At 33.6% G+C, this 27,796-nt stretch overlaps 2 protein-coding genes, 1 long non-coding RNA gene and 1 pseudogene across 3 annotated transcripts; 3 read left to right on the top strand and 1 right to left on the bottom strand.

Moving 5' to 3' along the window:
- The first annotated feature begins 7,922 nt into the window (after positions 1-7,922).
- Positions 7,923-10,915, top strand: LOC149477342 (uncharacterized). Its single transcript, XM_089711044.1, has 3 exons — positions 7,923-7,963; positions 8,472-10,432; positions 10,505-10,915. The coding sequence occupies exons 1-2, from the start codon at positions 7,923-7,925 to the stop codon at positions 9,676-9,678; spliced, it is 1,248 nt and encodes a 415-aa protein (XP_089567170.1). The 3' UTR covers positions 9,679-10,432; positions 10,505-10,915.
- A 5,117-nt stretch (positions 10,916-16,032) lies between these two features.
- LOC149477341 (uncharacterized) lies at positions 16,033-16,683 on the top strand. Its single transcript, XM_089711043.1, has one exon. The coding sequence runs from the start codon at positions 16,297-16,299 to the stop codon at positions 16,681-16,683; it is 387 nt and encodes a 128-aa protein (XP_089567169.1). The 5' UTR covers positions 16,033-16,296.
- A 1,671-nt stretch (positions 16,684-18,354) lies between these two features.
- LOC149477340 (uncharacterized) lies at positions 18,355-23,062 on the top strand (annotated as a pseudogene).
- A 174-nt stretch (positions 23,063-23,236) lies between these two features.
- LOC149477339 (uncharacterized) lies at positions 23,237-26,182 on the bottom strand. Its single transcript, XR_016317692.1, has 2 exons — positions 24,940-26,182; positions 23,237-24,817 (listed from the first exon to the last, which is right to left on the bottom strand). It is a non-coding gene; the product is annotated as an uncharacterized LOC149477339 (long non-coding RNA).
- Positions 26,183-27,796: the final 1,614 nt, after the last annotated feature.

Below are 27,796 nucleotides of genomic sequence, written 5' to 3'. Positions count from 1 at the left end.
AAAAGTTTTTCTTTTGAAACATGTATGAACTTTCGCATTAGTAGGAAGTAGGATTGTTATAAAAATAAAAGTTATATTTGTTGGCGTAAACTATTTTATTGTAATTTTGGGAAATAAATAATGTCAAAATTGATTACCTACAATAAAACGCAGTTTTATTTTATTACCTACATTACACTATTGTTTTTTTTTTATCAAAACATGTATTTGAAGTAGCAAATATGATATTATGCTGATCCAAGCATTTTCACTCAAAACTAATATCACTAATGATTTGTAAAAGTAAATTATTTCAAAATACATTTCATAACCAACAAGTAAGAATAATTATTCATACAACAACAAATCAAAAACACTATTTACTATGGAAAAAAAACCAGGAAGGTGAAAAACATATTTACGATTTCGATGCACTCGACTTTTAGTAAAATAATAGGTAAAAATATTATTATGGTTTTGATCACAGACATATCTGTGGTTTTGATTTTAGCTACTAGTATCAGAAAGCTGCGTGTTCAATGCACGTCGGGGTCCCACAACTGTGGAGGAAGGAAGGTAGAATACCTCCATCGAATAAGTGAAGTTTCTCGACATACTCGATTTGCCGGCCGGCCTCAATGAAGATTGTCCGAAAGTTGTATATGTGCTCTGTAAAGAAAAAATTTCGCTAGCGCGATTCAGAGTGAGGTGTCGTACAATATACCTAATGAAGTTTTTCATCTTTTTATTTTACTGCAAATACAAAATAAAAATTAAACAATGGTAATGTAAATTCTAAACAAACTACTACCAAAATACAATTAGAACAAAAATCATTTGACTTGTTTATTTCACCCAGAGGCCAGAGGCGGCTCGTGACAAAATTGTATAGGTGTTCACTTGAAATAAAACAACGAAAATACAATAGCGTTCGGGATGATTTATTACAAAAAAATGAGCACCACATTTTATAAATGTCTATAACACTAAAAATTACAAAGTACAGGCTATTTCAAAACGAATTCAATGACTAGGTATCAATAATTAGTAAATCACCGAATTTGCATTCGCGAGCGTAGGTATCCATAGTGTTTGTCACTGACGGTCACTGACCTCTATAACTTATATACTCTGTCCATTATATTATTTGCTTTTTGACAGCTTCACGCCTATGTATAATTGTATTGTCTATGTTAAAATGTCATACAAATAATTATCGTACTTCATGGACAGGTCCCGCCCACTTAGTGATGCCTACACAGAATTATTCAATGATGGGTCGATAGATTAAAATAATCGATAGAAATACTCTGTAAAATATATCCGATACAGAAAAACTCTTCTATTATGTTATATAATTTAAACGTAAAGACAACCAAATTGTAAGATAGAAACCAATAAATAATAAAATATTAGTTTAGTTTAGTTTTAACATACAATGCATAGATATGTGATCTTATTATAACATATCTTATTAGTACGTTTACGTTGTAATTATTATTTACGTACCTGATTCGATTTATGATAATATTTTGAATTTATAATTGAAATGGTATCACAATCGATAATCTTTTGAACATCACTTCTGGTATCACCCGTCGAGCTGTCAAAAAGCAATTCTTATAGTGGACAGACTATAGTTATAGAGGTCAGTGGTGTTTGTTGTGTAAACATGTATGTATTTGAGTAGTTAGTAGCATATTATATTCTGAATTTCTGATCCATGCCTATTCACTCAAAACTAATAACACTAATGATTTGTAACAGTAAATTATTTCAATAGGTAGGTATTTGAACATTTCCCAACAAGACGTAAGAATAATTATTCGTAGGTATACAAGATACAATAACAAATCTAATACACTATTTATTATTTTATTATTTACTAGCGGTCCGCCCCGGCTTCGCCCGTGGTACATGTTTACGTTTTCTCTCCATAAGAAGTAATAGCTAGAGAGCTAGCGCAAAGCTACCTGTATGTATTTGACCAGACCTGGATTTTTGTGTGTTGATTCCCCTATACCTACTATACATGAGATGAGGAGTCACTAAGCCCAGAGTGGTGGACGGGGCGCGCGCTTAGGTAAGACAGGTGGAAATTTTTGGCGAACTTTGAAACCATTTGACCACGTCTGCCATTTTGATATTTGAAAATAGATTATTATTACTATCGGAAAATAACAATGGCAGACCATTATCACGCGGATAACATTCTGGCAGACACTTATGAAAGTGCTGAAAAAAATACAATTTTGAAAGTATTTGACCAGATCTGCCATTCATATATTTTATTTATTAGGGTCTTAAAAACTTATTTTCGAAACGGCAGACATTTTCATTGCGTACAGACTTCAGCAGACAACAAAACTTTACAGACTTCAGCAGTCAACAAGACTTAGCTTCTACATGGTCAGATGTATATATGTATTACGTTCCCTGACCTTACATCAATGATTTACTTTATTAATGTTTTTATGGTCATTTACATTTAATTTTGAAAACTATGGAATAAAATTTATAAATTTGATGATACAAAACTAAATATACATTTGTAAAGAATCTCAAATATAAAGTTGTGTTGCAAATAACAAATCATCATTTAAATATTTAGTTTATTTCTTTATTTAAGAAACAATTAACAATTACAAAACAACATAAAAAAACACGCATGCATTTATTGAAATGTTCATTCATCATCACTATCGTATGGCGTTGTGTGACTCGTCTTCATAATCCATTGAATCGGATTCTGTAAAAGTAAAACGTAAATTATATAATAAAAGAAATGAGTCATTATAAACTTACCTAGTAAGGCAATGCCTTTGATGTCGCACGATGCCGCCGCGCCGCCAGTGTAGGTACTTCTGCTGCTACATGAAAATATGCTAGGGTTGCAACAAATGGGAAATAAAACAATTGTGATTATTACTATTATGATGTAATCATTTATTCATATTATGTACATTCAAAACAATTGCTATTATTAAATCTGATGTAATTATTTTTTCATAAATATATAATTATTATTAATTACATAATATATTGCACTGTGAAATATTTACGTATCACTTTATTTTTGATGTTCTTAATTGTCTTTTATAAAATTTAAGTGACGCATTCGCATTGGGATCAACAATCCGATAAGAAAAGAATGGAGACAACATATACATAGCTTTGATTTCAATTCTACAGATACAAAATATACAATCTATCTAAAATGATACAACGGATGTTTCCTGCGTTTTCTCGTCAAAATACCGAAACAACGTAATTATTGTATAGTAGTTGGGCGTGAAAGTAAAAAAACAAATGAAAAGTGTTTTCCATATGATTATTTATTAAATTTACGCGATTAAGAATAATTTCAACGATACAATTTAGTAACCGAGAATTCAGAGGATTAAAGAAAATACCTGCCTGATCATTTTATCAAACTCTAAAAGAATTATGGTTATTTCGCATCACTCGGTTTATTAGTTTGGTAATAATTATTAAAGGTAGTTACAACCCTAGCCATTGAGTCGAACGGTAGGCAACACAATATCGACTTTGTGCGGGTACATATGGTACATTTCTTCTTGCTGTGAAGCGTAATTATTATTATTAAGATTTTTTAGGCTATTTTGAATCAGCTGTTCTAATTTAATTCTAGAAATTTATTAAAACGTGATTTTTTTAAAAGTATATTATGAGTTTATAAATACCTCAACCAATAGTTATTGTGTCCTATCCTCATTTCTTTATATCTTGGTAGTTAACTAAAGTGTTAAATTTACATAACCTCAACAACAACATTTACACTGCCACTGCACTAAAACTAAACTAACTAGCTCTCTAGCTATAAGAACCATCCTCGTACTTCAAGGGATATAATAAAAAAAGAATTATCGAAATCGGTTCAGCCGTTCTCGAGTTATGCGCTTACCAACACATTTTGCGATTCATTTTTATATATAAGACTAGCGGTCCGCCCCGGCTTCGCCCGTGGTACATGTTTACGTTTTCTCTACATAAGAACCATCCTCGTACTTCAAGGAATATAATAAAAAAAGAATTATCGAAATCGGTTCAGCCGTTCTCGAGTTATGCGCTTACCAACACATTTTGCGATTCATTTATATATATATATACTAGCGGTCCGCCCCGGCTTCGCCCGTGGTACATAATATTTACGTTTTCTCTACATAAAAACCATCCTCGTACTTCAAGGAATATAATAAAAAAAGAATGATCGAAATCGGTTCAGCCGTTCTCGAGTTATGCGCTTACCAACACATTTTGCGATTCATTTTTATATATAAGATAAGATTATGTGAAAATAACCAGGAAGGTGAAAAACATATTTACGAAAACATAGTAACATAATATGGCTGTCGCTACAATAATTATATTTCAATTTTATCTTTTTATACCTAGTAGAACTGGCCGACGAATAAAAAAAATCGTATTAGAATAAATACAATAAATTACGGAACAAAAAAAGGATTGTAACTGAATTAGGTAAGTATGTTTGTTTCTGGGCGCACCGTTTTCGACGACGCGACGCGCGACGTAAGCGTATAGGTATAGGTACCTACTTTGCTAAAACAAACTAATAAAATTGTGTGTCTGTCTGAAAATTCGGAAAAGCATATTTTGCAAGTTTGTAATTACTTTGATAGTTTACCGATTTATAATAATTGTAATTGTAATTGTATAATATATAATTTGCAATGTGGTGAAATTTCATAAAAATCACGGGCCAATTTTTTGTTTTGAATCCCACCGAAAATATAATTGCGTTATTAGAATAATTAATTACTATACCTACCCACGATCAATTATTACAATATAGTCTCAAATGCATACTAGAGAAATATTGCAATTTGATTCAATTAAAATGCATAGCATACAAAAATAAATTCACAACACAAGAAATTCCGCGCGCAAATCATAGCGCGTGTCAATGAAATCAAGAATGTTTTATATCAAGCCGACGCGGACGACGACGCGACGCCGAACAAAAGTACCTACGACGGACGACCACGCTTCGAGTTGCCAAACAACATGAGTAATAAATTGTTTACAAAAAAAACAAGTTTTCCATTTTTCTGTATGAGTAGACAGAACTTCAAAACGCCACCTGCTACGGTTTATATTATGAACGATTGTTATAAAAATAAAAGTTATATTTGTTGGTGTAAACTATTTTATTGATCAATAATTTTGGAATTTAAAATTGTCAACATTGATTACAATAAAACGCAGTTTTATTTTATTACACTATTGTTTTTTTTTATCAAAACATGTATTTGAAGTACCATATAATATTATGCTGATCCGAGCATTTTCACTCAAAACTTATATCACTAATGATTTGTAAAAGTAAATTATTTCAATATACATTTCATAACCAACATGTAAGAATAATTATTATTATTCCTACCTACAACAACAAACCTAAAACACTATTTACTATGGGAAAATAACCAGGAAGGTGAAAAACATATTATTATTTACGATTTCGACGCACTCGACTTTTAGTAAAATATAGTAGGGAAACATAATATTATGGTTTTGATTTTTGCTACTAGTATAAGAAAACTGCGTGTTCAAACTACTTGTTTGTCTGTCTGAAAATTCGGAAGTACTTTGGTAGTTTACCGATTTATAATAATATTGTATATATCGTTGTTTAAAAAATATTCAAACACAATAAAATATGATATATGTACTGATTTATCACTGGTTTCAGTGATGAACTGATGAGTCAATTATAGCCACTATACTTTCGTCATACGTGTGTATGATTGATGTGATTTGCAACGTGGTGATATTTCAGAAAAATCACGGGTCAAATTGTCCCACCGAAAATATAACTGCGTTATAAGAATAACTATACCTACGATAAATTATACATAATACAATATAGTCTCAAATGCATACTAGTGAAATATTTTATTTGAATCAATAAAATAAAAAAATAAATAAAAAATAATAATAATACAAAAATAAATTCACAACACAAGAAAATCCGCGCGCAAATCATAGCGCGTGACAATGAAATCAAGAACTTTCGAGCCGACGCGGACGACGAAGGAGCCTAACAAAAGTACCTACAATCATAGGCGGCTCGTGACAAAATTGTATGGCCGTGTTCACTTGAAATAAAACAACGAAAATAGGTACCTACAATAGCGTTAGCAGTACAAAAAAAATGAGCACCACATTATAAATGTCTATTTATACACTAAAAATTATAGAGTATTTCAAAACGAATTCAATTATTATTTAGCAATAATTAGAAAATCCCCGAATTTGCATTCGTGATCGTATTCATAGTGTTTGTCTACACTAATATTATAAAGAGGAAAACTTTGTTTGTTTGTTTGATTGTAATGAATAGGCTCATAAACTACTGGACATTTTACCAATGTTTGCAAGTTTGTGATTACTTTGATAGTTTACCGATTTATAATAATTGTATACTTATATCATTGTTTAAAAATATTCAAACACAATATGATATAGGTACTGATTTATCACTGGTTTCAGTGATGAACTGATGAGTCAATGTTAGCCACAATACTAATCACTTTCGTCATACATGTGTATGAACTATGATTGATGTGATTTGCAATGTGGTGAAATTTCATAAAAATCACGGGCCAATTTTTTGTTTTGAATCCCACCGAAAATACATATATTACTAATTGCGTTATTAGAATAATTAATTACTATACCCACGATCAATTATTACAATTTACAATATAGTCTCAAATGCATACTAGAGAAACATTGCAATTTGAATCAATTAAAATGCATAGCATACAAAAATAAATTCACAACACAAGAAATTCCGCGCGCAAATCATAGCGCGTGTCAATGAAATCAAGAATGTAATTTTATATCAAGCCGACGAGCGACGACGCCGAACTAAAGTACCTACAGTACCATTTACCTTCAGTGTACAATACAGTTTACAGACCTACGACGGACGAACAATAATGAGTAATAAATAAAAAAAAACATAGTTTCTAAGGTCATTAGTTTTATTTTATTTTATTGTTATTTTCTTTGAACGATTGGAAATGAAATTACTCAATTTTTACACAGAACTTTGATTTATTAGAATTATGCTCATTATGCATAAGATAACGAACGCGAATGCACGACATCTAGCGCGTCAATGTCTAAACATCGCCTTTCGTTTAGACATTGACGCGCTAGATCTGTAATAAGTATATAGTCTATGCGCTAGATGTCGTGCTTTATGTCGTGTTTCGCTTGGCAAAAGTCACGCACACTACTGTAGAAGTGTCAAATTTTTCCGGTATTTTACTGTTGTTTTTCTAAGTAAATATTGTAAATTATTGATTAAAAAGGTCGAACGCGCACACATTTCATTATAGAGAAGTGATAAAATGATTAGTTTTAAAGAAATAGTGTCTGTGTTAAGTGTTTAGAGGTAATCAAAAATGTATGGAGGGACGGTCGGAACATCAACCTTAACAAGCAAATGTGAAAAATCATCACATCATAACATACAGAAAATCAGTTTTTGGACAGAAGCCAAAGAAATATTGAAAAATATACAATTTATCAACCAAAATAGCAAGAAAGCTCGCAAAAATAATAAAATCTATAAGGTTCGAGTTCCTTTTCTTAATGGATGGGTTTCAACTGTAGAGAGTTTTGAAAGGTTGTCTAAACTGTTGGACGAAAAATATGAGATATGAATATTTTTATCCTAGAAGTGTAAATCAGGATCCTCTAGAGAACTTTTTTGGTAGGATCAGAGCCATCAATTACAGGAACGTCAATCCTGATGCAATTACGTTTATGAATGCGTTTAAATCATTACTAGTAATGTCCAACGTTATGGGTCCACATTCCATATACGCAAACTGTGAGGGATGTAGGAGACACAGTAGTCGATTTTTTAAAACTCATATCCTCATCCAATGTTGATGGGAGTTCCTCATCAACATTTGATGAGGATAAAGTAAATGCCATGTGTACTAATACTAGACCCATATCAATAACACATAACATTAGCAATTGTAGGCTATTCAATCCATAGTGTTATTTTAGTTATTTAAATATGTCTTTTATCACTACGAAGATGCATCGTTTATGGTCGTTTGCACCGTTACCTAATGAATATTCTTGTAGTTTGTAATTGGTACGTGGGAGGGGCTGGTGACTTGTACTCCAGGTTCCTTGATACCTATTTCAGGCACCAGTCTCTCATAACACTAGTTGATAAGCTCACTTATTATGTGAGTGATTAGCAAGCAATGTATCTATTTACCTAATGTTGTGATGAGACAAATAAAGTTATATTTTATTTATTTTATAATGTTATATAGGGCTATCTCGGGCCTTATACATGATTACTTGAATAAGTATGCATACAAAACATGTAAAAACGTTTAAAACTACAAATATTAAAACAATTTGATGTAAATTGGTTGGGGTGTACACATCACAAAACAACAACGATACTTTAGAACGATAACAAAATGCGTTCAGAGGCAGCGTATTGGCAGACTGGGCAGAACTCATAGTGGAATATACCTTAGACCCGAAGATGTAAATGCCCTAGACGACTTCTCTACAGAACCAGCAATTGGACCTGAGATCATACTGAAGCTTGCTCTTATAAATCTACCCCTAACTGCTCTAGAGTGCGAACCAAACAATGACCTGCTGCTATGTCTCAAACAGTATGAGTGGCTGCACCCTGAGGCAATGCAGTTGTGTCAGCCTTGGAAACATCTAATAGCGACCTTGTCTAGTGGCAAAAAAAATAAGATTTGCAACGACATGGCAGAGAAACTGCAACTCGTAGCACACATAAATGGGGACCCAGTATGGTGGTATTTAAGGCCTATAATCTCCCTAGAGATGAAAAATGCTATAATGTCGGAGCCCTCGTTGTCTAAAACTGGCCAGAAAGGTACTGACTCCCTGTTTTTTAAAAATATAGCAAAATTTATGGTTGAATGTAACACTGAGAAGGATGCAAAAAACTTACTGGGAAGAAACGAAATAGAAAGTTTTAAAGAAAGGTATGACGATAATGAAATATTGGAAGAGCTGTTTAAAGATAACTACTCAATTTCGACCCAGTCGGTAGAGGATAATAAGACGTTAATGATAGGTCTGCCTGTCATAGCTACAATGTTGTTTGGCCTGGCTGGCGGTACTGCATTGATAGATAGGAACTCAACTAGATATGTCACTGAAGTTGTCTCAATGGAAAAAGGGTCAATGGCAGGCGTCGGCAAGCAGATAGTTAAACACTTAGCAACTGACTTATCTACCGAAGTTACACGTCAGAGCTGGACAATATTGCTGGACCAAGTTAAAAGATGGATTGTAGATAATTACAGAAAATTAAAAGCTAAGCTAGGTTTTACAACTATAAAAGACAGTTCTTTGAACCTTAATATAGAAGTGCTGCTTGCCAAACTGGTCATATTACACGGGGCCTATAATAACATCCCTTGGCGGGTTTACCCTTTTGGACCAAATGTTAGGCGCATGCTCATTTGGTATTTTGTATCGCACACTCGAAAGTATACTGGGGGCAACTATTACAAATATAATGTTGTCGGCAATTACCGCTTATTTGGCAGTAACGATGACAATTTCTTCAAGCTTGAAATTAATTTTCTGTCTACTGACAGGTTTTGTTATAAATGGATTACATAGAATGAACTCAGGAAAATCAATATTGGACGATAATAGCTCATCAGCGTCCGCAGCACTTAGAATGTGTAGCAGCGTGGTGGTGGGAACTTTAATAGCAATGTAAATATGGTACCAATAACAACTTCAAATATAAATCCAGCCATCAGAAGCAAAGGAGTGGTTGCTCAATTTAATGATAAGCATCCATGTGCATAATTGGTGCAACATATTAAATAAAGGCATATCTGAAAAAACCGTCAGTACAATCACCAAAAAGGGCGAAGTTGCCGCATCCAAGTCTCGAAAAATTTCTACGCCGAGAAAAAAACGTGCCCAACAAAAGAAAATTATAGTAGATGATTTTGATCGGTGCGCGATCCGAAATAAAATACATGAAATGTATATCGTCAGAAAGGTAGTACCTACCCACTTTAAGGAAACTCCTAGTAGAATTAAAAGATGATATACATTTTCGTGGAGGTCGTACCACATTGTGGAAAATCATACGAGAAATTGGTTTTCGATTTAAAAAATGTAGGTCAAAGCGAACATTAGGTACTCATGGAAAGGCATGATATTGTTGCCTGGAGGTACAGGTACATAACCACTTTAATACAAAATCGTGAAATAGGCAGACCTGTTGTGCTCTTAGATGAGACCTTTATTCATGCATCCTACACTGTAAATAAATGTTGGCAAATAGACAATAGTAGTATGTAATCCCGGGGACTGCCTCACTCCTGCCTTGGTCAACCTCAGTGTGACTCCGGCTATGGTACGGTGAGGACATGACTTGCTTATTTTTATCTTGTTAAACATATTTTTAATTGTATATGTTATGTTTCAGGCTTCTTACAACCTCAAAGATGTGGTAAAATTTTTCAATCCCTAAAATTATTATAATTTATCGGATGAAGATGAGGTTTCTAACTTAACAATAAATAAAAATAAGAGGACCAGTCGTTTAGATGACTTTTTTCTTCAAGAGCCTGAGCGGAAAAAGAAAAAGGCGAAACTATCTTCAATTGTTGGACGTTCAGTGAAGGAGGGATGTATTTCATATATTTCAACAGACAAAGATGACGGAATGGATGCTGATCTACTAGTGAAAATTGATTTATATAGTTTAAAAAAGTTGAAAGAAATCCCGGTGTCGCAACATTGGAAAAATGCTGATAATCGCATTAAATATTATACAAAAAAACGTTTCTAACATAGATCTTCAAATAAAAGATATTGTATACAACATAACAAAGGAGATATCGGAGGAAGATAGTGCAAAACACTAGAGCAGTACAGTATTTGAAATATAAGTGTTTCCAAAAAATATTTTGCTAATCATCTGAGAAGCAACGTACACAAAAATAACGTAGATACAATACAACATTCAATAAAACCTAATGTTAAGATAATTGAGACTGCGTTCGGTAATAGAATAATAATTTATAGAGTAACTTCTGAAAATCAAAATTTTTCACAGTTTGAGACACCAGATTTATTTCTTGCTTCAATCAAAGATATAATATTTACGTTAATAAATAAGTCCATAGAAGAGCATACAATTTTAAAAATCAATTTTATTTTATATAGTGACTTTGTGCAGGAGACAAAAAATATAAATAACACTTTTGATTTTCAATCAATGAATTTTATTGTTTGCACCGGCGATGATTTAAATATATTTTATACTACTGTAACGAATTCTCTTATTAATTATATAAATTCATTCGAGAAAAAGGATAAGGATATGTGGGTGGAGTTTGAAAAAATTTTACATTTGGATATGAATATAAATCAATTTAACCCTTTAAGAGGAAAATCTTATATTGAGTTACCTCATGACATAAGAATAAAAAAAGCTGTTATAAATGTTAAAAACACAGATAACGCCTATTTTAAGTGGGCACTGTTATCCGCTTTGTTTTCAATACATAAAAATTCGGATAGAGTATCATCATACACCAAACACAGTCATAAATTGAAGTTCGGTAATATTACATTTCCAGTTAAATTAAACGATATTCACAAAATTGAAAGTCTTAACAATTAGTATTAATGTTGTTGGTGTAGAACATAATGAACAAAGAAAAAAAAATAGTATTGAAGGACACGTGCTCAAGGATTGCTCTCTGATCGTATGGGATGAGTGTACGATGGCCAATAGGAAGGCAGTTGAGGCCGTGGACAGAACCCTGCAGGACATCCACAGGAACGAAAACTTGATGGGTGGTATCACAGTTCTGTTCAGTGGCGATTTCCGACAAACGCTTCCCGTGGTGACGCGAGGATCGAGGGCTGACGAGGTGAATGCGTCTTTGAAACGATCTTTGCTGTGGTCACGAGTTCATACGCTGCGCTTGACCATTAATATGAGAGCTCGGCTTGGTGGCAATGCACGTGCTCAAGAATTCTCCGATGTCCTTCTAAGTCTTGGTGAAGGCACTCTACCAGAACAGATAGATGGACAGGTGGTGCTTCCAGAGTCTCTCGGTAGAGTGGTAGCCAGCTAAGAGGAACTCATTCGCTGTGTTTACGGGGACATCAGTCGTATACCACACCAGCAGAATTCTTGGGTGTGTGAGCGGGCCATTTTGACGCCCAAAAATGATCAGGCTGCAGCAATAAACGAATGCATTCTCTCGGAAATTGAGGGTAATGAAGTGGTCTACACCTCTATAAACACTGTCGTCGAGAAAGATGACGCCACACACTATCCTGTAGAATTTCTAAACTCCCTGTCAGCAAGCGGACTTCCAGCGCATACCATGAAGCTGAAGGTCGGTGTCCCGATTATGCTTCTTCGGAACCTATCTCCCCCGAAGTTATGTAACGGGACCCGCCTTAAAGTTATCTCACTCCACAGACATACCATTGAGGCGGAAATTCTTACGGGTTGTGGAGTTGGCGAAGCAGTATTTATACCACGCATTCCCCTCATACCTCATAACTTCCCGTTCCAGTTCAAGCGTGTACAGTTTCCCGTGAGTGTTTGCTTCGCGATGACCATCAATAAGTCGCAGGGGCAGACACTGATGGTAGGGGGTGTCGACCTTAGGACGAGTTGTTTCTCACACGGGCAACTGTACGTCGCTTGCTCCCGCATCACCAGTCCTGACTCTCTTTACATTTTGGCTCCTGGCAGCATAACTACTAACATAGTTTATAGGGTATAATACCTTTGAACTTTTTTATGTTTTTGTGTCCTGGAATATATCTCTGCATAATTTTCTCTATTTTCTTCTGTCACAAAATCTAATTATGACTAAACTGAGTAGGATTCTCATATATCTCACTTTACTTCCTTCACTTGCAAAAAAAGATCGTGTGTGCCGAGCACACGTGTCAGAAGTGAAACTTATTTGGCAATTTTAAAAGATATCAAAATCGCGTCGCCTTACTCCTTGAAATTTTACTCTCAACGTGCCTAAAGAAGTTTCACTTCAAGAATATTCTTATATATAAAATTCTCGTGTCACAATGTTAGTCTGCATACTCCTCCGAAACGGGTGGACCGATTCTCATGAAATTTTCTGTGCGTATCGGGTAAGTCTGAGAATCGGCAACATCTATTTTTCATATGTACCACGGGCGAAGCCGGGGCGGACCGCTAGTATACTTATATTTTAATGCTATTTAAAAGTTGTTTCCTTATAATGCTATAGCGACACTGTCATCTTTAGATATGTTTAGTACTGACACGCCGTGGTGGTGCAACATCGTGGGCAGCGGTAGAAAATAATATGTTAAGAAAGGGCATAGGGTACTTTTTACCGTGGGAAAACTATCCAAAGTCAATTTTCCACGCGGACGAAGTCGCGGGCACAGCTAGTAAAAAATATGTCAAGATTAATAAGTAATCAAATTTCAAAATCGAAGGAAGCATATATTATATGTGACTTTTGTTTACAATATTTTTCAACTTATGAACGTTTGAATAACCATCAAAAAAATGATTGCAGACATATATGTACACAAATACCAAGCGTTGATCTGAAAGTAAATTAAGTTTTGATAAATTCCAACGTAAACTGAAGTTACCTTTTGTTATATATGCGGATTTTGAGGCTTTCTAAGTCCTTTAGCATCGTGTTCAAATGACCGTACAAAATCACATACGATAAATGTACAAAAACACAATGTTTATAGTTTTGGATATTACATTAAATGTTCATATGATGATAAATTGTCTAAATATGTAACATATACTGGTGAAAATTGTGCTTTAAAATTTATGGAATCGTTAAAAGATAATGTGAAAATAATTGTCAAGAAAATTGGTTTTCAAAAAGCTTCTAATAATTTATCACAAATAGAACAAGATATAGTTAGCAAATCTGAACACTGTTATGTTTGTAATAAAAATTTGAATGGGTATTCAGTGTTTTACCATGATTGGTTTACTGGGAAATTTATTGGGGTCGTGCATAAAGTTTGTTCAGAAAAATTTAGAGTACCTTACACTATACCAGTCTTCTGGCACAATTTAAGTCATTATGATGCACATTTCATTGTACATGCATTAAACTTTGATGAAGGTCAGGTAGAAGTTCTCCCACAAAATAAAGAAAAATATATATCATTTTCAAAGATAATTAAAATCAATAACAGTAATGTTACTTTACGTTTTGTGGATTCACTTAAATTTTTACCCAGTAGCTTAGATACCTTAGCAAAAAATTTAAACGATAATGATTTTAAGGAATTATCAAAATGTTTCCCTAATTTAGAAGACTTTAAACGGCTAACTAAAAAAGGTGTATTTCCATATGAATTTGTTAAAGATTTTGATGCATTAAACCACTATCAACTTCCAATGCAATCACAACTTTACAGTACTCTCACAGATTCTTTTATTTCTAAAGAAGATTACAACCATGCGAAAGACATTTAAAATGATTCCAGACTATTCAAATCTATATTTAAAAACCGATGTATTATTGTTAACAGATATTTTTGAAAATTTATATGTGTTTGCATAAAAACTTATGATCCCGCCCATTACTATACAGCTTCTGGATTAAGTTGGGATGCTATGTTTAAACATACTAGAACCGAGTTAGAATTACTTATTGATATTGAGATGATTGCTTTTATTCAATCAGGAATACGTGGAGGTGTTTCACTGTTGTGTAGCACTCGCTATGCAAAAGCAAATAATGTTTATATGTCCGACTATAATTCAAGAGATAAAGATTCATTTTATTTCGATGCCAATAACCTGTATGGTTGGGCTATGTCCCAATATCTACCTACAGGTAATTTTGAGTGGGCTTCCCCCGATACAGATTTTAATGTTAGTTATTCTTCGGAGATAGGATTTATCTTGGAGGTAGATCTTGAGTATCCGGTTGATTTGCATGATAAACATTCCGATTTACCTCTTTGTCCAGAAAACATACCTGTAGGTGACGCTAAAGAAATTAGATTGATTCCAAACTTAAAAAATAATTCCAAATATATTATACATTATAGAAATTTAATTCAATGCTTAAAAATGGGGTTAAAATCATTAAAAATTCACAGAATATTAAAATTTAATCAGACTCCATGGTTAAAAGAATGTAAATAAATACCCAAGCTATTTCAGATTTTGAGAAAGATTTTTATAAACTAATGAACAACGCTGTTTTTGGTAAGACTATGGAAAATATTGAAAAACGTGTAAATGTTAAACTATTAACTCATTGGGAAAATCGGGGAGGAGCTGGAGATTTAATTGCTCAACCACATTTTCATTCATTTCATATTGGGAGCTGGAGATTTAATTGCTCAACCACATTTTCACAGTGTTTCAATTTTTTCTGATAGTCTTGCTGCAATTCAATTAAACAAAACAAAGTTAATTTATAATAAATCTATTTATCTAGGATTTTGTATATTAGATATGTCTAAAACGCTTTTGTACAATTTCCACTACAATTACATGCCAGATAAATTTGGTTCCAATTTGAAATTGCTATACACCGATACCGACAGTCTCATTATCAAATATTTACGAGTGACTTTTATAATGATATAAAACTGGACATTAACCCATTGACCACCGTAAGGCCCGATCGGGGCGCGACACAATAGATTTTCTATTGTGTCTGTGATTCCGAGGACTGATGGATTAATGTATATTTCGATACATCAGATTATGATGCTAACAACGTTTTCAATTTTCCTAAACTAAATAAAAAAATAGGTTATTTCAAAGATGAAAACTGTGGTAGAATTTTTACGGAATTTGTAATAAAAAATGTATGCGTTACAGGTTGATGATAAGTGTGTCACAAAAATTAACTTTAGACAATTATAAGTCATGTTTGTTTAATAAAAACGTTCAATATTGTAAAATGTAAAGATTTAAATCATTAAAGCATATAATTTTGACACAAGAATTAAATAAAACATGTTTATCCTTTAATGATGCCAAGCGGTACATTCTACCCAACAATATAAATACATTATATGGACAATGCCCCTTATCACACAGTCAAGTTAAACAAGGCACCGAGGTCTAGCTTCACCGAAACAGAAATGCAAAATTGGAACACAATTAAGGGGTTATCTTATCTGCCCTCCATGGTCCGAGCTCAACTATATAAAATTATAAAAGAGCATACAGAAGCTTCAATATAATATGAAGCTGATAAAATGCTTGAAGCTCATGGTCACAAAGTGGCTAGATTTCTGCCGTATCATTGCGATCTGAACGCAATTGAGTTTACGTGGAGTCTCGTCAAACGACGAGTAGCTAGCAAAAATGTAGCACAGTATGCAAACGATATTGTAAAGTTAACAGAAGAAGCATTTAAATCTATCACTGCAGAAGATTGGCAAAAGCAGTGCGAACATGTGCGTCATATCGAAGATAAGTTTCGCGAAAAAGATGGTTGCATAGACGCAGAAATTGACAAGTTCATCATAGAGGTCAGGGACGAGTCGGATACAGAATCTGACAGCACCAGCAGCGATAATTCAAGCTCAGATTGTGATGACCCAATCCGTATAGATCATTCTTATCCCTACTTAATATTATAAATGCGAAAGTAACTCTGTCTGTCTGTCTGTTACTCAATCACGCCTAAACTACTGAACCAATTTTCATGAAATTAGGTATGGAGATATTTTGATACCCGAGAAAGGACATAGCTTTCTCGGTAGTTCTCGGGTAGTCTTATTTAAAAGGCTACGATTTCAGTAGCCTTTTAAATAAGATGCTTAAAATTTTATGTAGTTCTTATTTGATATTAGGCTCAGGGCCAGTTTTTCTCTGTAATAAGATAGTATTATTGTTACTCTAATGAGACTGATTAAGCAAACTGAGTAGTGTAAGTTAATTTACAGACGATTAACTTTAATAAGAAAGGTTAAAAATTGTTTTTCTGATTTTAACTATGTTAATAATAATTACCAAACTATTACCTATCAACGGTGTTACAAAAAATACAAGTTTTTACTGAAAAATATTCTAAATGTTTCAAAAATTTGTGTTTATATTTTGATTTTATCCAGAAATATAAGTATCGCATGTTATAAAATTAATAGTCAAAAGGACGTAAATGCAATCAAGATGTCGTATGTTTTATTTTACTAAAAAAAATTGTCAAAAGGACGTAAAGTTACAGTTTTCTATAAATAAAACAAATAAAAAAAAAGTTTAAAAAAGTTAAAACTAATTTCGTGCAGCATATTAAATCTCTAACAATTTTAACAGAATAAATCAATTTTTTCCTCCTCCTGAAAACATGTTTCTAAAACATACGACGATAAAATGAACAGCCCTCAAATTGAACATAAACAAAATAGCATAGGTATTATAAAATTCTTAGGGCCGATTTTCAATGCTTGGATAAAACTTATCCGTCTAATAAAGTATTACACGATAATATTAAAATGTCACGTAAACTGTCAAATACGGGCAATTAGAATACGTTTTTAAAATGGTAGTTTTATACATTATTCGACGAATAAGTTTTAACCAAGGATTGAAAAATCAGCCCTTAATATAATACTATACTGTTTTATTTGCTTTAATATACTGATATTTTTTGTAGAACCAATGCTACAAACGAGACAGCTCTGACGAGAGCTGTGACGATTATTCCATTCATGGTAGTTCCTCTGATTTAGAGAATTTTGAAGACGAAAGAATGGACACGGATATTTAGACCCCGACATTGAAATGTGTTCTGAGAAAGATAGCAATAATGCCGGAATGGAAATCATCAAAGATTCACATGTATTTGTTAGATTCGAATTGGAGAAGAGGAACATATATTTCCTTGGCCAAGTCCTACAGTTTTTTGGAAATGTCATTTTTGAGGCATAAAGGGAATGGGAGGTTTGCCTGGCCGGTCCTTGATGACGTGTCGATCATAGATAAAACACAAAACGAGAAAGAGACAGGGAATTATATAAACTACTATAACGTACATATTTACAAAAGAGTTTAACATATGATGATAGCCTTTGAGAAGCTGGAATAGATTTTCGCATCACGGTATCTTTTTTTCCAATCAGAGGACTAACTAACACTAGCAAGTTGTTGAAAGTTTTATCGTTCATTCTAAGAAAGTTGCGGTAGTCTGTGCGCAATATCACATTCAATAAATTTTCCTGAGTAAATCTATCTCTTAGTTTTAACCATTCTCGTGTCCAACGTCTTTTTTCTTCTTTTTTATACGGGTGAATTTCCCAAACGACTTTTTTTTTTGTCTTCATTGAAATTAGTATTTGAAAAAAGGAATATTGTTCTGTACTATTTTTTTTTGTATTCATTAGGTATTTATTGGGTTGTGGCATAAAATATTATTTGTCTAAGTCTATTTACAAAGGTAGAAATAAATACATAAACCTCTATTTTTGTCACATCGGTGCTGTCCCTCTACTTTTTTTACAAGCAAAAACGCTTATATCGTTATAAAAATAAGTAACTTAAGAATAGAACTTATTCTATTTCATAGAATATTAGTTTTATTATTAATATGTAGCATATTTTATTACGTAATTCATAATATTTATTACTGAGAGGCATAAATGTACTTGTCTCGCAAAATTTTGTCATATCGCTGCACAAAAGTAATTTAAACCTAACTTTGCATCGATGAGTCCGACAGTGTCCCCACCCCAATTTTATTTCCCTCGTTAGTGTGTGCTAGTGCGCAGTCAGGACGGACGTGTGTCAAATCGCTGCATATTCCCGCCAATTACGTAAGTACGACATTTCAGTTACTTCCAAGCAATTATTTTATATTATCGGTGGTTGCATTTTTCTAGTGTAATGTGAAGTTTTATTACGATTGTTTGGTTCTAACAGACATAGTAAGTAAATTAGCATCATTATAGGTACTTGAATTTAGCCTAAATATTATACATTTTTCATAATTTTCAAAAAAGTCGATAATTTCTCACGTCGCTGTTCTCATATCGCTGTAATCGGTGGTCTTTTTTACCACCGATGTGATAATTTACACCGATGTGATAAGAAAAATCAATCGGTGTCTTAAATATCATATCGGTGTTTTGATTCATGATCGACGCATAGTTTTGTCACATCGGTGGATTGTTTTATCACATCGGTAGATCATATTATCACCTCGGTGTAATTTTATCATATTGGTAGACATAGTGTCATTTCATTAAAGTAAACAAAAAAACAATGGAGCATACCTACAACCATACATTATATACATACATATACACATATTATATTTTTTAACTTTCATAAATATTAACTTGTGTGCAGCTCGTGCCGCACACAATTCGTTCGAGTAATTTTGTTTAAGATTAATTTTGTTTAAGAATGCTGAAATCAAAACTAAACGAGGAGGAGAAAAAAGAGAGAAAGAGGTTGATGGAAAGAATAAGAAAAGCTAAAATCAAAAGTGATCCTATGTTAAACGAGCAGCATTTAAGAAAAGACAGAGAACGCTTAGCTAAAAGAAAGGCAGCTGGACTTATCCTAACCCGAAGCCAAATGACTGCACATGCACGTCGCAATGCACAAAAGAAAAACCGAATCAGTGCCCGTGCATATTATCAGCGGAAAAAAAATAAGGCAAATGGTGCCCGCAACAACCCAACAAGTGTTTCAGAGACCAATGACGCAGAATCGCTACCGAAAAATCAAGATAATGAGCCCGGTATTTCTCAAGAACTAATAGGACCTCATAGCCCACGGCTATTGCGACAGAATGTTCGATGTAATAGTCCTAATTTGCGTATTGATGCCATAGTAGCGAGTAGTTCCCACTATTTACGTACAAGCAGTCCCCTAGATTTATCAATAGCATCTCCTTTACGAACGCCAAGTATTAGTTCTATAAATTCAGAAGAATCAACATTACGCCCAAATAGTCCTAACTTAGACACATCCTTTAATACTGTTAAATTCAAACAAGACATTAAAATGAAATTTCGTAAATATCAAAACGTTAAAACTCAGCAAATACACGATTTAAGAAAACAATTGGCAAAGGCTAATAAAGAGAAACTAATGTACAAAAAGAGATACATGAGACTACATCAAGAATTTAAGAAATTAAAACAGAGTAATTTAGAAGTGAGACGAATCCCAACGAAGCCAAAAAATATAGACCTGCAAAAACGTATCCGTAAGATTGTTGTTCAGTTTTTTGAGGATGATGAAAATTCAAATCTTTGCCCAGGTAAAAAGGATACTGTCACACAAAATGGAGTAAAAAAACAGAAAAGGCTGATGAAAGACACAATTAAAAATTTACACAAAAAGTATTTGACTTCGGGCTACCCTCCAATCAGTTACGTCACTTTTACAAGAATGAGGCCGTTTTGGGTCACGCAGCCAAAATTAAACTTGAGAAATACATGCCTATGTGAGAAACATGAGAACATGGATCTTGTTATATCATCTTTAAAAAGAAATCGTATCATAAAAGAAAACACCACGACTGAAATTCTAAGTAGTATTTGCTGTGATATTTTTAAGGTAGAATGCCTGCAAAGAACATGTCCTGTCTGTAAGAATCGTCATTTAAATTATCAAGAATTTGATAACTCCAAAGATGTTATTTATTGGAATTGGAAGAAGATAAAAAAGAATTACAAAAAAAATGGAGTCGATAAAATAGCCGTTAATGTAGAAAAAGTAAAAATAACCGTTAAACCATTACAACTAATCAAAATATTTGAAAACAATCTGAAACCGTTCTTAACACATTGTAGTAATATACGAAATCAAAGTCAAGCTTTTAAGCACTACAAACAAAACATGACTGAAAAGGATTGTGTCGTTCACATTGACTTTAGTGAGAACTATAGCTCCAAGTACGGGTCCGAAATACAATCTATGCACTTTGGTGGCAGTCGTCAACAATTCACATTACACACTGCTGTAATTTACTATAAAAATAAGGAAGAGAATATAACAACTCAATGTTTCTGCACTATTAGTTCTTCACTGCGCCATGATGCTGCCGCCGTTTGGGCTCACCTTGTTCCAATATTAGAAGAAATTAAACAGGAAGCTCCAATTGTTCAGAATCTTATTATTATTTCTGATTCTCCATCAGGCCAGTATCGGAATAAGAAAATTTTTTATATTATGTCCCAACTCAGTATTTACTGCTCTTCTCTGACTAACATAATATGGAACTATAGTGAATGTGGTCATGGAAAAGGTGCGCCAGATGGAGTAGGTGGGCTACTGAAGCGAACGGCGGATCGATTTGTTGCACACGATGGTGATATGAATAATATAGACTCTTTTGTAAACTATTTAAAATCTGCTGTCCAAGGCATGAAAATTAGTACTGTAGAAGAATATGAAGTTGAAGAAAAGGACTGGCTTCTCCCTACAAATTTGAACACATTTCGTGGAACATTGCAAGTCAAACAAGTCATTTGGACTAAAGAAGCTAAAAATCGTATAGTTTTACGTCGACTTTCTTGTATAGAAGATGAATGTATGAAATATGTTGTTAAATGTCCACATGGCAAACATCTAGACTTCCACAATTTGTCAACCGAACACGAAATTAAGTCTAAACCTCAACTTTCTACTTCGAGTAATAAAAAATCCAGAACTAAATCCAAAATAGATATCACTAAAATGCGACCAGTAAAGTTAACTGACAAATTAATTTTGTTCCCACAGCCATCACATTCAAAGTATTTTACACCATCAAATACATTAAAAATCTCGGAAAATGCGGCACCCAGATCATCCTCTTCGACAAAAATGTCTGAAAATTTGCTATTGAACTATGTAGATCTTGATCAAAGTACTCCTGCCTGTTCATTTTTAGAGAAAATTGACACGAACATTTTAGTTGGTTTAGAGGAATCAACTCAATTCGTAAATAAAGAGGATACGGTAAAAGCATCTAATAGATTTTCAAGTCCTACCGTGGAAGACAGTGACACCGATGAGGAAATATTTAGAATAAAATCTAAAATTAACTTTAAAAAAGAAAAAAATGAGCCACGTAAACCAACTCCTGACATCAAACAGAGATTTAATTATATATTTGGTTGCAGTGACACTGATGATGACTTATTTTGATCTGGGCTGATTTGTTTTTAAAATTTTTATTTTTATTGTTTTTAGTTTTAATTGAAAAAAAGAGGTTTAATTGTTGTAACAGATAATAATTATAAAAGTACGTAATTAAGTGCTGTGATTAACTATAGGTATACTACATAGTCTTCTATGACTTAAAAGTCTAATTATGGTGCAATTTAATAAAAGTGGAGTACGAAGACGGTTCAAGTTCTGTAGTGATTTATGTTGAACTTAAAGGCTGATTAACATAATAACCAAATTATACTGACAGATTTAATTTAAGTTTTTTTTTTAAGGGTAAAGATTATTTGCTAGATGTAAGATATAAGCGATCTCTATGTAATCTATGATACTTACGCACTGAGAACAAAGATTTTAAAAATATTAAATTAAGTGATAATTAAAGCTGTGATTATTGTAGTGTTGTTATGATTAAGGTTAAACTTAAAAGGCTGATTAATTAGGTATATAAAGTTTTCTTATATAAAGTTTCTATTCTTAGTATTGTTGAACCTAGAACGCCACAATGTTTTAAGTGTACCTACACATGGCAAAACAATTAGCTTGATCGCCACATTAATAAATGTGTATTGTACAATAACGTACAAGAAATTTTTGTTTTTTATACTTCTTTTAAATAAACACAATGATAATTAAAAAAAACATTATTTTTTATTCTAAGAAAATAATACCCTTAGTTCAGGTATTCAGTTCTTAGTCACTCCTTCAAAAATGTATAAGCCTACTATTTCTTTTTTGATGTTCAAAGGTGGATAGATTATCATATCGCTGTATATGTATATCACATCGGTGAATAAATTTATCATATCGGTGTACAGAAAAGATAATCGGTGCCGGATTGTCACATCGGTGGAAACCAGAATTCAAACTGAATTTTTTCCATAGTCTTAAAAGATACGTTGATGGTTACCAATAAGGGAGTATTTAGTATCCTAAATATTACATTAAACATGAAAAAAATAAAAAATATATATAAATGAAAAAGTTCACCGATATGATAAGAAAAATGGCATTTGTTGAAATTCACCCATACACATCGCCAAAGTCAATGCAAGAAATGCTTTGTCAACGTTACTCATCGGAGCGTGATTTCACGGCGAAAACTGCTTTGAAACTGTCCTGTTTGTTTGACAAACTTGTGTGCGCTGATATTTGATGAAAACGTACAAACAAAACGTAAAGTTTGACAAACATGTTTGAACGTTTACAGGCTGCTTTAAAAGCATGTTTCTCACGCAAATATCATGTGACAAAATGAATCTTGAAACGCTTACGAGATTTATTGAAAAATATAAGTTCCACAAATGTCTATGCGATGTTTCAAGTGCGGATTATATGCATAAGAAAAATGATTGTAAAGAATGAATGCTTTACAAGATCTGGTACCCATTTTGGGCGAAGCTGCAACGATCGACAGCGTGCGTAAAAAAAATGACATTCTTAGAAATGGTTATTTCCGAGAACTTAAAAAAGTAAACGCTAGCTTATCCACGGGATCGTCCACAAATGATGTTTATAGGCGAACATTGTGGTACTATTTTTTGATGACTTTTTTGTCATCAGAAGAAGAATCTCGACCAGGAATTGATGTTCTTAACGAACAGGTAAGCTCTTCCTCACTATCCGAATTATTAGTGTCTAGATTAGCGCACGGTCTTAAGATTTACATTGGGTATGGTAGGTACTTACATTACTTTTCTCGGACAAATCTGTAGGTTATATCAAGCCGTCAGCGCAGAAATGGTCTAACCAACATTTTGTTTATTTCTAAGCTATATGCATAAACAAATTCAAAGCAAAAATGGCCTATCCATAGTTTTCCACGCACATAAAAAATGGCACCAAGTAAAATGTTTTTGCATAACTAATTACTTCATTTAACTAAAGTGTAAAAATTGCCTAACCCCTATTTTTAAGATTGATCATAAAATTTTAGTTTGTGGACATGTCATGTGACCAAGATTTTGGTCTTTTACAAAAACAGAAGCGGTATTTTAAAAACATTTATGTATCTGAAGTCTACGAACAAGTTATTTTAGCTGCCCGAAAAACTAAACCCTTTGAAATAACTTCCATGACTAAAGATACTTTTTTCTCAAGCAAATCATTACAATAAAACACTACTCACCGCAAAATTTGTGCAGACAAAGGTAAAGTTGAATGGCTAAAGATGCAATAGTTAATGTTTGTCTAATGCATCCTTTAAACTGAATTTTAAATACTCATTTCTAGAGGCACTCTATTATTATTTAAAATCTTGAAACTTTATATCTTTATATAATTAATTATCATGCAATTTGTGAAAAGAAGAAGAAAGACTTAATTGAATTACTGTTATATTACATTCATCTGTGTCATCACGACTTTTACAAGAATTTGAAGACATCCGGAACAGAGGCAGATGACATTTTTGTGGATGAACGATCTGATGAATAATATTTTCTAAGTTTTAAATTTAGGAATAAGATTTAACTTTTTGAACTTCTGTTCTTATAATATATATATATATATATATATATAATATCCGATTATAATTATATGAGGACGGGGGAGGTTGAAACAAGGAAGCACAATTCTTTCTAAATTCATTGATAAACAACCAACCACAGTCTCTGCGCGTAGGTACGCTGCACGAAATGGCAACGTCGCTCACGTTCGCAAGTACTTGAACTGGGTATACAATATACATGTCGCAGAGGCATATTGTAGGTATAAATAGCCCGTTTGCAAACGGCTACGAAAATGTTTAGGAAATCGCAATAATCCACGTCTTATATTTTTTTACACAGCATTATTATTCTGTGTACTGTTTTGAAATATAGTCGAGTCCGAGCTTTTCCCATATGTTCCAATGTTTACATATGTAAAACAATAATCTGCATCGCACATAGCAGAACAATGGAGTAAAAAATTTTATAGTTGTAGAATATTGATCCACCACCGGTTGGATTTACGATTCGGATGTGCTTGCCATCAATAGCTCCAATACAATTTGGAAAGTTTGTCTTTTGTAGAAAACCGTTAGCAATATTTAGCCACATATCAGGTGTATTTGAAGGTATGCATTCATTGTGTAGCGTGTTCCATGTTACTTTACACACTTCGTCCACGATCTTACTGATTGTTGCGATTCCCATCCTAAATGAATACTGCAAATCCGTATATGTTCGACCCGTAGCAAGAAATCTGAAAATAAAAAGGTTTTATTATTTCAGGCAAACTAGTCCAACAAAGATGGAAAACAGCCCGTGATGCATTTTTTAGAACAAAGAACGCAATGAAAAAAACGCCTTCTGGAAGTGCTGCACCAAAATACAAAAAGTACACAGTACAAGTACAGTGACGAATTAAGCTTCCTAGCTCCAACAGTTGAGAATGAAGTTGATGAATCACTCAATGAAACCATACTCTCCCCTTTCCTCACCCTTAGCAAATATAGATAACACATTGGATAGTATGGTATCTTCAGAACACTCTCAAGATATATTCACGCAGCAAGTTTTTTCAAACACTCAGCAGGGTGAGCAGAATGACCGTGGTGTTGATTCACCATCATCACAAAAACCTTGGCTGGAAAAGAGAAAAAGAAGGGCCCCGAAAACAAATCCAGAAAGTTCTCCTTTTGAAAAATAATTATTAACTTTATTAAGTAATCAAACACCAGATCTTGCCGCAGACGACCTGGCTTTTTTCGCTTCTTTAGGTCCAATCTTAAAAAGTTTTGATGTAGGACAAAAGCTGGAGTTTAGATCGAGAGTGCTGCGCGAAGCCACGAATATTCGAAATTGGAACAGACCAAATAGCTCAAATAGCTCTTACTCTAATGACGCAAGATCTACATCCGACACGTATGCATCATCATACAATTATCAGACTCCAGGTTACTAAGGGTACGAAACCAATGATGCAAATCCAGGTAACTCTGGTTATCAAACAGCTAGACGTACTGATGAATAATTATATTATGTTTAATTACTAATAGACCGGGAGATACTGACACAAAATTTCGAGTCATTTGTAACAGGATGGCGGTTCTACAGGGGTCTTAGTACGCTATGATAAAAAGAAAAATGATGGTGTGAACGCTGGTACCGGTGGGTTAGTCGCGTGGGCGTTAGTCGAACTCGTCGGAAAAATAGCGAAAGTCAAACGATTTGTAACACAAAAATTTTAGAATTTACCGACAGCCCATAAAAAAGAAGTAGGCGGTAGTGTCATGCCATACTTTTCCGGTATGACTTACAGCCCGCCATACCGACGCAAATGTGTTGATTAAAAAAAAACAATTATTCAACCATTTGTACCAAGCTAACTTTTGCACAGGTAACCATCGTCGTGCAGCCATTTACGAAAATCGCCATGCCATACTTTTCGGACGATTCCAAATGGTCGCCATACCGCCGAAAATCTGCAAAATTTTTTTATTTCGCCTATCTTTTTGTACCAGTATTGCATTTGGCTTTTTGGAGAGTATTTGATAAAATGTGACCATTATTATATTTGCCATACTTCTAGTAGGGGGAAAAAGTGCTGTCATACTTGAAAAATAAATTTATTATTAATTTATATAAGTGAAGATTTCCAACACCTAGATCTTTGAAATTTTGTACTTATATTCGTTGATCCTCAAACTTACAGGAAAAATAAGTGCCATACTGTTACAAATCGTTTGACTTTCGCTATTTTCCGACGAGTTCGACTAACGCCCACGCGACTAAGCCGCCAGTACCAGCGTTCACACCATCATTTTTCTTTTTGTCATTGCGTACTAAGAACCCTGTAGAACCGCCATCCTGTTACAAATGACTCGAAATTTTGTGTCAGTATCTCCCGGTCTATAATAATATGTAATTTGTTTTTTTTTTTGTCTTTCCTATAATATGAAACATTATAATAATAAATATGTTGTTTTGTTACCTACAATTTACCATGAATAAATATAATGATAAAATGAGTAAATATATTTTTTTTCTTACCTTAAAGTCACCATTAGTCGTTCAATCGGTGGTATAGGCACGATTTACGAATCGTGCCAAAGATACAGGATAAACTGGTCCATTGCAGCTTACGAGCTGCAATGGACCAGTTTATCCTGTATCTTTGTCAGTAATTCGTCAAAAGTTCTAGTTGACATTCGAAAGTAATTAAAGAATTTACTTTCGTCAGCCCTCAAAGTTCCATATAACAAGACAAATTCTCCTGCAACGGCTCTCTGCTCAATCAATGGATGAACATGGAGTCTTCGTCGTCGCCGGTTTTTATTTTTTTGGGATAGATAGTACAAAGCAGCAATAATTAACACACTCCGCATTTTGGTCGTCGTCTGTACAGTATGGCGGTCAGTACGATACTAAAACGAGCCACGCTGAGCCTCAGCGCTGACAAACTACGCGCTGAGCTATGAGCGCTGACGGTGAGCGTGAGACTAAAATCAGGCTTATAAAAATGAAACTAGCTCAAATCATAGCAGAACAAGAATTAGCAGAGATCGATGAAAGCACACGTGTCTCGCACACTTACACTAATTCATCGACTCCTTCAATCTTTTCCGATGATGGCAATTATTCTAATACTTACAATACAAGTGCA

The sequence above is a fragment of the Colias philodice genome, chromosome 25 (genome assembly GCF_061535455.1).
Source record: "Colias philodice isolate Cphi_HAF_F1 chromosome 25, ilColPhil1 Martin Lab GWU primary, whole genome shotgun sequence".
Classification (NCBI taxonomy): domain Eukaryota; kingdom Metazoa; phylum Arthropoda; class Insecta; order Lepidoptera; family Pieridae; genus Colias; species Colias philodice.
Note: the sequence above shows the minus strand (reverse complement) of the source record. Positions and strands in the feature narration are given on the sequence as shown.